Source organism: Elephas maximus, chromosome 1 (genome assembly GCF_024166365.1).
Source record: "Elephas maximus indicus isolate mEleMax1 chromosome 1, mEleMax1 primary haplotype, whole genome shotgun sequence".
Lineage (NCBI taxonomy): Eukaryota > Metazoa > Chordata > Mammalia > Proboscidea > Elephantidae > Elephas > Elephas maximus.
The window spans coordinates 203,321,489-203,332,630 of NC_064819.1; the positions used below are offsets into that span (position 1 = coordinate 203,321,489).

The window sequence follows — 11,142 nt, forward strand, 5'->3', positions numbered from 1 at the left end:
TTTTCTCATGTATCAAGTTCCTATTTCAGTTCCTTATCTATAAAATTTCTATGTCATAAGGTTGTTATTAGGACTAAATGAGTTAATCTGGAAGGTGCTTACAACAGTGCCTGATATATGTGGTTAAAAAAAAAACTGATTAAATGTTAGTTCTTGTTCTTTATTATTAATAAATAAGATAGGGTTATATAAAAGAAAATACAGAAATATTCTCAATAGGATGATCATGGAAGTTCTTACATGAAAGGTAACATTTGAGCTTAGACCTTAAAAATAAGGAGCCAGCCATGCAGAAAGTAAGAGAAGGGCATCCAAACAGAGAAAACAGGAAGGACGAGGGTCTTGAGGTAGGCACGAGTAGTGTCTCTTGGAGTAAAACAGACATGGCCAGTGTAGTCGGAGGATGGTGTGAAAAGTAAAGAGCTATGCAAGCCACAACAAGACTTTGGATTTCATATCAAACACAATGGGAAGCTTTGAAGGGTTTCAAGCAGGGGAATGACTAGAACCACTCTGTTAGGAATGGATTTTATAAGGGAAAGAATGGAAACAAATTACAGCTTAGGAGACTGTTGGAATTATCTGGTTAAAATATTTTGGTGACTTGAACCAGAATTTAGCACGGGAAATATAAAGAAGAGGGCAGATTCAGGAATGCATTTACAGAATGAGTGGTCCTTGGGCTGCCCATCAGGCATTCATGAGGAAGATGAGACTTAGTTTAACAAGGTGAATCTGTTACTTTCATTACTTAAACCCCCTTAGAAAATGTACTCCGCTTTATACCCCAGAAATGTTCACATCCACCTCATTTTGTATAATTCAGGGTTTAATTGTTACAGATTCTTGTTAGTAAATAGCAAATAACAGGATGTAAGCTTTCTCACACTTATTATTGTATAAACTGGAAAAAATTCAAAGCAATGCGGTTCAGTGGGAGGGGTATGACAAGGCAAATCAGAACACAAGGTCAAGTGGCAGTGCTATCACTGCCTTATGTGAACCTGCTCAGAATTCTTGACCATTTAGGGCCTCCTTGGCTCTCAGTCTCTTCCAACTCTGACAGTCTATCACTCTATGGCTCTATTTAAAAATGGTCCTTGAAAACATCATGCTAAGTGAATGAAGTTTGGCACAAGAGGACAAGCATTGTGTGATCCCACTTATACGAAATATCTCGAATAGGCAAATGTGTAGTTGTTGTTGTTAGGTGCCGTCGTGTCAGTTCCAACTTGTAGTGACCCCATGTACAACAGAACGAAACACTACCTGGTCCTGTGCCATGATCACAATCGTTCTTATGCTTGAGCCCATTGTTGCAGCCTCTGTGTCAATCTATCTTGTTGAGGGTCTTCCTCTTTTTCCCTGACCCTCTACTTTACCAAGCATGATGTCCTTCTCCAGGGACTGATCCCTCCTGACAACATGTCCAAAGTATATGAGACGTAGTCTTGCCATCCTTGCTTCTAAGGAGCATACTGGTTGCACTTTTTTTTTTCTAAGACAGATTCGTTTGTTCTTTTGGCAGTCCATGATATATTCAATTTTCTTTGCCAACACCACAATTCAAAGGACTCAATTCTTCTTTGGTCTTCCTTATTCATTGTCCAGCTTTCGCAGGCATATGAGGTGATTGAAAACACCATGGCTTGAGTCAGGTGCACCTTAGCCCTCAAGGTGACATCTTTGCTTTTTAACTCTTTAAGGAGATCTCCTTCAGCTGATTTGTCCGATCCAATGCTCTTTTTATTTCTTGACTGTTGCTTCCATGGGTGTTGATTGTGGATCCAAGTAAAATGAAATCCTTTACAACTTTAATATTTTTTCTGTTTATCATGATGTTGCTTATTGGTCCAGTTGTAAGGATTTTTGTTTTCTTTATGTTGAGGTGTAACCCATACTGAAGACTGTGGTCTTTGATCTTCATCAGTAAGTGCTTCAAGTCCTCTTCACTTTCAGGAAAAAAGGTTGTGTCATGTGCATAACGCAGGTTGTTATTGAGTCTTCTTTTAATCCTCATGTCCCATTCTTCTTCATATAGTACAGTTTTTTGGATTATTTTCTCAGCAAACAGATGAATAGGTATGGTGAAAGGATACAACCCTGACCCACACCTTTCCTGACTTTCAACCATGCAGTATTCCCAAATACATAGAGACCAAAGTTTATTAGTGGGTACCAGGGGCAGGCGGGAAGGGAATATGAGGAGGTATTGCTTAATGGGCATTGAGTATCTGCTAAGGGTGATGAAAAAACTTGGAAACAGGTAGTGGCGATGGTTGTTCAACATGGTGGAAGTAATTAATGTCGCTGAATTGTACACATAAAAATGGTTAAAATGGAAACTGCTTTGTTATATATATTTCACCACAATATGTTTTTTAATGCTTCATCACCTAGAAATAGTTCATGTCTCTGAGGTCAGGTACCAACCTGTACTCACCCTCTCAGTACTTTCCTGCTAGCCCCAAGATCTAAAATCCATGACTCCCCACTCCTCCAGGCTAAAAGCACCTGCCACACAGAAGTAATCACCAGAAGGAGGCTTTGATTCTCCTAACTAGAAGAAGAAGGCTGGCAGCAAGTTGACCTATATGTATACCCATCAATAAGCCATGTTTAACATGTAAGTGCTTTGCAGTTGTCTTGCATATAATCCCCATGATTTATTCTTTTTAGGAAAATTTGGGAGGTTTCGTTTCAGGTTTTGTTTTAAGATAAAATCATCACCCAGGGAAGTTTTTCTAAAACAGCATTGTTATAGGGCTCTGGCTCACATTTTCTATCAAGATGTTCATTCATATAGCAGCTCTTTCTCTAGTAAAGTCTCCACAGTAAACAAGAGAATGTAGGCAAAGCACCTCGCAGGATGGCTGACCCAAGACTTGTTCAGGTTCTTTTTTCTCCACTCTTTCCTACCATTGATCTAACAAAATTATTTTAATATTAGAAAACTTGGGAGGACGTTAAACTATATTTGTCTGACTCAAGTTCCCTTCGTCCCATTTGCTCCTTAAAGTAAACACTATCCCTAACGTTCAATATCAATTGCCAGAGAGATGATTCTGACTCATGATGACCCCATGTGAGTCAGAGTAGAACTATGCTCCATAGGGTTTTCAATGGCTGACTTTTTGGAAATAGATTGCCAGACCTTTCTTCTGAGGCTCTTCTGGGTGGACTCAAACCTCCAACCTTATGGTGAGCAGCTAAGGTTATTACCAGTCGCATTACCCAGGGATTCCTAATATGCATAGACTTGGCTGTTTTCAAAGCTACATTATGGCGCATGTGGAATGCAAGTTTAAGTCTTGGGTATAAAGAACCATAGTGAGTTTTTCTTTAGACTTCATTGTTGTTATTTGCCAGCTTTAAAACTTAATGTGTTGCATCTGATTTACAATTCACTGAATTCAATGTGAGAAGAGGGGGCTAAAATATGGTGAACACCAAGAAGACTTCCGATTACTGAATAGATTTTTACCCTGGGCTGGTGCCAGATAAAGATAACAGCAACATACAACATCATCCTTACTGACCTCCTTAGATAGTCACATAGCTCACTAGTACTATATTCACTTTGGCTGTCAAAGTAGAACAGGCCAGCATCACTATAATTTGTAATAAGTGAGGGGAAATAATTCTTGCTTTACAAAATAAAGTAAAAATTTAAGAAAATAAAGCCAGATCTCAATGGGGTTAGGAGCATATCTATCAGCAGCAAGCAAAGGGTAGAGTTGCAAATACATAGAATTAAGGAAGGAGGCATCAACTTGCACAGAAGGTTGCAAACCATTCATGTGATTGTGGTTAGCATCAAATAAAAGGAACACACAGGAGGCATTAATTAGAAGTGAAGGAAAGACAATTGGCAGTTTTGTCAGTTTGCCAGCCTGTGTGCCTCTTATTCAAATGATGGGGAGTACAAGAAAAGGATTAAAAGCTGAATTTGGAAGCATTTTTTTTTTCCCCCGAGAAAGAGAATATGATGGCATATGTGGTAAGTTCAAATTCAGCCTGTGATGTTTTCCTTCTCATAAGTGAGGAAGAAAATTATTGCATCTAAGGGCAACTGAATCAAATTTGAACTTCCTGAAAATTTATCAGTTGATAAGCCAGGATTTAAGTTCTAGGATACATTCCTTGCCTAACCCTCATTTTACAACTTTTGGAGATAAATTTTCCTTAGCACTAAAATCTTTCAAAGATAGTCTAGTTTGCAAAAGCAAATTGTTTAGAAGCATGCAGTAAATTGGCCAGATGTTTCCAGTACATAAACTGTTCCTTAAAAGTAAGGTAAGAACGTTTGGAAACTACCTAATACTTTCAAACCAGTACTTTTCTACTTTGTGCATTGAAACAGTAATATTCAGTGTATTTCTGTTGTTACAGAAAGAGTTAATGCAGCTTCTCAAAAGTCCTTCTCTTCTCACAGAATATAGTTTATATTTTGGGAGAATTTGGCACAGCTTAAGTTACAGCTTAACTGATTTGCTCAGTAGAATCCAACAATAAGTCATTTCCCCCTTCCTATTTGTTCCTGAGTGTTTATTAGCAAGAATAGATACAAAATGTCAAGGGAGAAAAAGTATTATTCATATTATTCTACTTTCTTCAAGACTTCACATCAAGATATCTAAATGACAGCCTTCTTCACAACTGCTCCCAACTGGCAGTCATCCCTTAAAGAATTTTAGAAACACTCCAAAGTTCGTTATCAACCCACTAGCCCTGCCCAAGCGAGAATGGCGAGACTTTGTCTCAAATACTTTGGACATGTTATAAGGAAGGGCCAGTCCCTAGGGAGGGACATCCTACTTGGTAAAATAGAGGATCAGTGAAAAATAGGAAGACCCTCAATAAGATAGATGGACCTAGTGGCTGCAACAATGAGCTCAAACACAGCAACGTTATTAGGATGGGGCAGGATCCTGCAGTGTTTCGTTCTGTTGTACCTAGAGTCGCTATGAGTTGGAACCAACTTGATGGCACCTAACAACAACAGCCCTGCCCAGTCTAAATGTATCACTGCAGGATCCATGGACCTGGGACTTAATTCTTGCTTATGTACAGCAAAATAAATGCTAGATACGAAACCCGGTTTGGAGCATGAAGCTTGTTTTTTTCCCCTCCGGAAGTTAGTATTTTTAAGTTTCTGACATTGAAAAGAATACACAGAAATAGAAATCTATTCAGTGGGATCCCTTACTAGGATTGTAACTATTTCCAAACAGCCTCAGCTACTACAAACTAAGGTGTAGCAGAGGATCAAACCAAACCAACCAAAGAACCCCAAGAAGACAAACCTTTACAGATTAATAATCTGGTATGTGGCAAGGCCCTAGTTGTGTTCTTGATTTTCATCATCAGAGCCCAAGGAGCATATTTCGATAAACTATCTGTGGTTACTTTGCAGATATTTCAGTAGCTATACACATGTGTATTTCACAAAGTATTAGTCAATGCCTATTTTTATATAGCTCTTTTAGTCTAAAAATAACTTTAACTTTCATGTCTTACTAAGACTGCTACAAGAGAGGGTAAATCAAAGAAAAACTAGTTTGGGAATCAGTAAGGAAATGTTTAACAGGCTTGCTGGGTGTCCTTTTAATGCTGTCTTGGATCTCAGATTAAATTATAGTTTCTGTGTTGTAGTCTTGAGTCATTTGTGCATGAAGACAAAGGCAACCTCAACTTGATATTTCTGTCATCCTTGCTGTGGGAAGAGTCCTTTTTCTGGTTTATAACATCAATCACTCTTGCAATAAATCTTGGTGGTGGATATGGCCATTTAAATCTCCACCTGCACAAACAACAGAAAATAAGAGAGCTCATAAATCTCTACACTAGTGATTAACAAATTTTGAATCCTCGGCAAAGATATTATGATGGAGGGGGTCTCACTAATTCATTAATAAAGACTGATTTGCTGACAATCTGTTTAGTTTACAGCATAGGGGGAAAGCAAACAAGACCCTGCTAACAAAACAAAACGTTAGAGGTTAGTGAATTCCCAGCTGAGCCCAGGATTAGAGATATGATATCTTAATGTAGAAGAGGGGTACAGACTCTGAGCCAGAAAACTTAGAAGCTGCTCTTACATTTGACTAAAGTCCTTCATCTTCAATGCCTTACTGCACAGAAACAAACACTAGAAAAGAAGTGGTAAGAGAGATTCATGCCTTCAGTCTCGCCAGTTTAATTTCACCAATTTCATTCGCTGCCTTGGCTTCTGGTTTCCCTTGCTTTTCTTGTTACTCCCCAGAATATTTTCTTAGTCCCCAGAAAAGATGGTAGGGGCTGGGATTAGGGTTGGCAAAGAACCTTTCCCAGAGGGATACTCCTGCCCAGTGCTTTGTAATGTCAGCTTCATGTGCTGGGAGCAAAGGGGAATGGAAGGAAAAGGCAGAAGAATTTGTCCCTTAGGTAGGCAGAATCAGAGAGGGAAACCGTTTAGATAGGGAAGTTCCTAAAGCAGCAGAAGCGAGCAGAGGGTATGCATCAGAAGAAGCCCAGGCAGGGTGGTATCTGAGAGCAACTAAGACTTTTAAGACAATGTGAAGTGCATTTCTAGAGAGAAAGTTAGGGGAAAGTTTTAATTTCATTAAGAAATCAACGTACAAAATATTTTTTACACCGTCATATTATCCTTTCTCTCTCTTTCTCTCTCACACACACACACACACACACACTAAACTGTGTGTGGTTGTGCAATGGTCAAGTGTGTTTGTGTACACCCTGGCAGTTCCTTGATATCTTTAAAGTGACCAGATTTTATATATATATACATACACTGTATGTATATGTGTATATTTGTATTTTCTCCATCATCACTATAAAGATTCTATGAGACAATTTTTCTTTTTTTTTACCCTCAGGTAAGGTGAGAAGATATCCTGGTAAAGGCATAGAGTCCTATAGGGTGCCCTCAGGAGGCCCGCCATCCCTGCTTGGACTTTGATTGGTGCTTTCCTGGGGGGGTGGGGGGAGGGGATTTGTGAGATTTGTGGGTGAAAGGCCCAAAAAGAGCAAGAAGATCTGATCGTTTTTCTAAGTTCTCAGAAACAACCAGCTGGCACCTCTTAAGAGGTAAAGAAGGCTTTAGGAGATGAGCAAGGGGCAAAGGGCTGTGGGTGGGGCTTGCTTCTCCTCTGCCAGGGCGACATTGGAAGAAGGTATTTGCTGGTTGCAGTTGAACTGATTTACTTTACAAGTTGGAAATGAGGGTTTCTGAGTGAGGGAGAGTTTCCCTCCTGTTGTGAAAGGGGTCTAAGAGTGTTGCTGGGGCCTGACAGGCCCCTCCCCTGGGCTGCAGGGATCCGCCTCTCTATTCCCCAGATAAATTCCTAGTGTCCACCAAATTCCTCAGCGCTCTCTCACACTCCCCTACGGCCACGACTCCGGGGGTGGGGAAAGACAGCGCCGGTCTCCTTCCCGCACAAGAAGCCCTCGCAGATTCTTCCCCACAGTTCTGCAAAGGGGAAGCGGTGTGAGGCCCAGCCAGACCCCCAACTCCTAACACGAAGTGGCTACTCCAGACTCGGGGGACCACTGGTCTCGACGTCTCTGTCTCTTCTCTTTTTCTCGCCTTCTCTCTTCCTCTCCCTCTCACATCCTCTCCCACAAACATGTCCACCGGCTCCCTCAGCGATGTGGAAGACCTTCAAGAGGTGGAGATGCTGGAATGCGACGGCCTGAAAATGGACTCGAACAAGGAATTTGTGACTTCCAACGAGAGCACCGAGGAGAGCTCCAACTGCGAGAACGGGTCTCCCCAGAAGGGCCGGGGAGGCCTGGGCAAGAGAAGGAAGGCGCCCACCAAGAAGAGCCCCCTGAGCGGGGTCAGCCAGGAGGGGAAGCAGGTCCAGCGCAACGCGGCCAACGCGCGCGAGCGGGCCCGGATGCGGGTGCTGAGCAAAGCCTTCTCCAGGCTCAAGACCACCCTGCCCTGGGTGCCCCCGGACACCAAGCTCTCCAAGCTGGACACGCTCAGGCTGGCGTCCAGCTACATCGCCCACTTGAGGCAGATTCTGGCTAACGACAAGTACGAGAATGGCTACATTCACCCGGTCAATCTGGTAAGTTACTCTCGGCCTAGTCCCGGGTGGCTGCAGCCCCCAGTTCCTGGTCCCAGCTCTCCTGCCATCCTGTCCCCTCCGCGCAGTGTATGAGTGCGCTTGGGGCTGGGGGTGGGGGAAAGTTACACACCTCGGCCGCCGGCGGCCTAGCGCCTCTAGGGACCAGTGGCCGGCGGTCCCCACACAGTGCACGCTCTCTTCCCTACCAGCCACCGAGCAGGGGTGATTTATAGGCGTGTTTGACGTGGCAGCCCAATTAGGGATTTGCAAGTGTATTAAGCTGGCAAAGTAGAGGGGTCCCGGGCGCCCGCGCCATCAGAGCAGGCGTGGCGCGCTGGTGCCTGACAGGGACACTTACAAGATGCTGCGCGCCCAGGAGGGGTTTTCCCGGGTTAACTTCATTGTTCACCAGAGGTTGCCTTGCTGCGTCGTCTGTGCTTTATTAATCCTTTTATTCTTCTTTCAGCAGAAGAATGGAACTTGATTTCCCCCTTGTAATTCTTGTAAACAAAAACCACACCATTCGTTTTTGTTTTTTCCCCAACTACGTTTAGGCCCATTAGATATGGACACATGCATACCCTCTACAATTATCCCCGAGGGCGCTTCTCCTATAGGTGCGTTAACATTTTAAAACCCCAAGTGGTCTAGCAAATATCAGTATATTCTCATGAGTATTTGTGCAATAAATAATATTTTAAAAGGCCACTCACATCGAAGATTTAAGAACATATTACCTTTTTAATCTTAAAAAGTAATGCTCATTGAACCTAATGCTCGTTGAGCCTATTTTTCTCAAATACACTTTACAGTTTAAGAAAACCATTTTAATTCCTTTCTCCTTTGATTTAATTGTAAAACCTCAGGCTCTGAAGAAAAACAACTTACTACCTCCTCTGTTTATATATGATAAGAAAGGGAGATTTTTCTCTTAAAAGTCAAGTCTTATCGGTCAGCACTAGCTCAAGAGGTTTGAATTTTCTTCACACAGAATTGGTTTCAGGACTTGGGGGGTGGGGGGGGGCTGTAAAAACACATTTTGCCGTAAAAGACCATTTTATCCTCAGGTTAAAAGTTTGGCTTTCTTTTATACATATGTATATATATATATAAATGAAATGAGTAAATGGCTTTTTAAAATCTGAAGCTAAAATGAAAACATTACCTAGAACTTTCACAGTTGCTGCTGCCTTCATCTTTATGTAATCCGTAGCCGTCAAGTCGACCTTTGGGTTCGCAGCCGAGCGCTTAATCACTGCGCCACTGGGCTCCTTTCATCTTTAGACAGAAAGTTAAATAAGCTTTATTATAAAATAGCACGGGAAGGGAGTAAAGAAAGCTACGCTTCCTCAGCTCAGTAGTAAGACGATCTTAAATATGCGTGCGTATTCTTTTATTAGCATTATTTTTCCCCTTATGAGCTAGCTATTAATTTCAAAAAATGGCCAAAGCACGTTTGTGATGGAGGAAACGAAAGTGGGTGAAGGGAAATAGGTGGGGTGATGGTGAGGGAGCCTGGAAACCTGACCGCAGTCCCATGACGGGCCATGAGGGCTCCTTGCCCCGAACCCGGTACCCAAATAGGCGCAAGGTCCTCCTGGCTTCCCTGCCCAGCCTCGCTGTCACCTCGCCTCCGGCCATGCCACACTTGAGCCACTCTCAGCTTTCCAAGGGTTTCCTCCCTCCGTATCCAGTAGGAACCCACTTTGCCTTTACATGAAAAACCCCACGCCACCAGAGCTGTGGCTTGGCGCCAACGCTGCTTTTTGCCCTATCCCAGCCGCAAGACGGTACTAGGACGTCGGGTAAACGGCGGCGACAACTGGTCTCTCCAGCCCACTGAGTCCCTCCACCGCGCCCCCTCCTTTCCTCTCAGCCTCCGAGCCCACTCCAGCACCTCCTTCACCGCCACTTACCTCCTCCACCCTCTTCTCTCCTGCAGACATGGCCCTTTATGGTGGCCGGGAAACCCGAGAATGACCTGAAAGAAGTGGTGACCGCTAGCCGCTTGTGTGGAACCACGGCGTCCTGACCTTGGAGGTGCGAGCCTGGGAAAGGCGTGCTTCCGGGGGGGAGCGGGCCCCGGGAAGGCGACCCCTGCCCTCCCTGCTCTCTGTCTGTGCTTCCCCCTTGCAACGCTCCTCTCCCTGTTCTACCCCGCGAGAACATTTTACAGCGACGAGGAGATTCGTTTCCAAACCAGAGGAGATCAACTGTACTTACAAAGATGCCCATCTATTTAACTTTATTAACTTCTACCGTGAATGACTCTGCGAGCCTTGCTGGTCCAAGTGCAATATGTAATTATAAATATATAAATCGATAATGAGAGCCTATCAATGTGTATCTTTTGTACAATATGTTGTAAAATGTAGATCATAGAATAGCTGACTTTGACAGTCACATTTATAAAGTAATTCACTTAAAGATATATATTTTTTTCAAACAAGTTTTGCTACTTTCGAAAATAAATCTTTCTTTATATTGCTAAATTCCCGGACGCTGCTGTGATTTTTTAAAAAAATATTTGGAATAGAAAAATGGGGAACGATGGGGAAATTTGATAATAAAAGTGGCCCTTTCAAACCTCAATCTAAACTTCTAGAGCGAGAAAAGTGATTAAATATGATTTCCACTATGGAGATGTGGATCATAGTTTGCACTAAAATCTTTAACTTTTGTCCGCCATGTTTGCAGGTTGCTCTTAAGACAACTAGAAATAATACAACTGTAAGCAAAGAACGGGTAAGATTAAAGTTATTAACAGTTACACAATTCGGGAGAAAAAAATACAGCAGAAAAGGATAATCAGCGTGTCAAGTATTCCAAAGTATAACTGCTGATACACGCAGGAAGGTAAACTTCCCCTTTCATAACTTTCCAGGCGTGGACATGAACCCAAACAATCTTTATTTGCAATCTAACAAGGAAATAAGGGGAGCTACGAAAAATGTAAATTCCATAACCCTTATGATGCCTTCTGTGACTTTCAAAGTGCTTCAACATACGTTATATATTTCCTGTTAATTTATTAATTAATGCATTCTAGCAATAATAAACGCGC

General features: G+C 42.4%; 1 protein-coding gene and 1 long non-coding RNA gene across 2 annotated transcripts; one reads left to right on the forward strand and one right to left on the reverse strand.

Annotated features, from left to right (window-relative positions):
- Positions 1-290: 290 nt before the first annotated feature.
- On the reverse strand, positions 291-10,156 carry LOC126085807 (uncharacterized). Its single transcript, XR_007519352.1, has 3 exons — positions 9,995-10,156; positions 9,244-9,356; positions 291-5,803 (listed from the first exon to the last, which is right to left on the reverse strand). It is a non-coding gene; the product is annotated as an uncharacterized LOC126085807 (long non-coding RNA).
- On the forward strand, positions 7,360-10,568 carry TCF21 (transcription factor 21). The gene is made up of 2 exons (XM_049901492.1): positions 7,360-8,078; positions 10,021-10,568. The coding sequence occupies exons 1-2, from the start codon at positions 7,629-7,631 to the stop codon at positions 10,108-10,110; spliced, it is 540 nt and encodes a 179-aa protein (XP_049757449.1). The 5' UTR covers positions 7,360-7,628; the 3' UTR covers positions 10,111-10,568.
- Positions 10,569-11,142: the final 574 nt, after the last annotated feature.

Coding starts and splice junctions, on each gene's coding strand:
- TCF21 (XM_049901492.1), top strand. CDS start 7,629: ATGTCCACCGGCTCCCTCAGCGATGTGGAAGACCTTCAAGAGGTGGAG. Junction 8,079..10,020: donor ACATTCACCCGGTCAATCTG/GTAAGTTACTCT, acceptor TCTCTCCTGCAG/ACATGGCCCTTTATGGTGGC.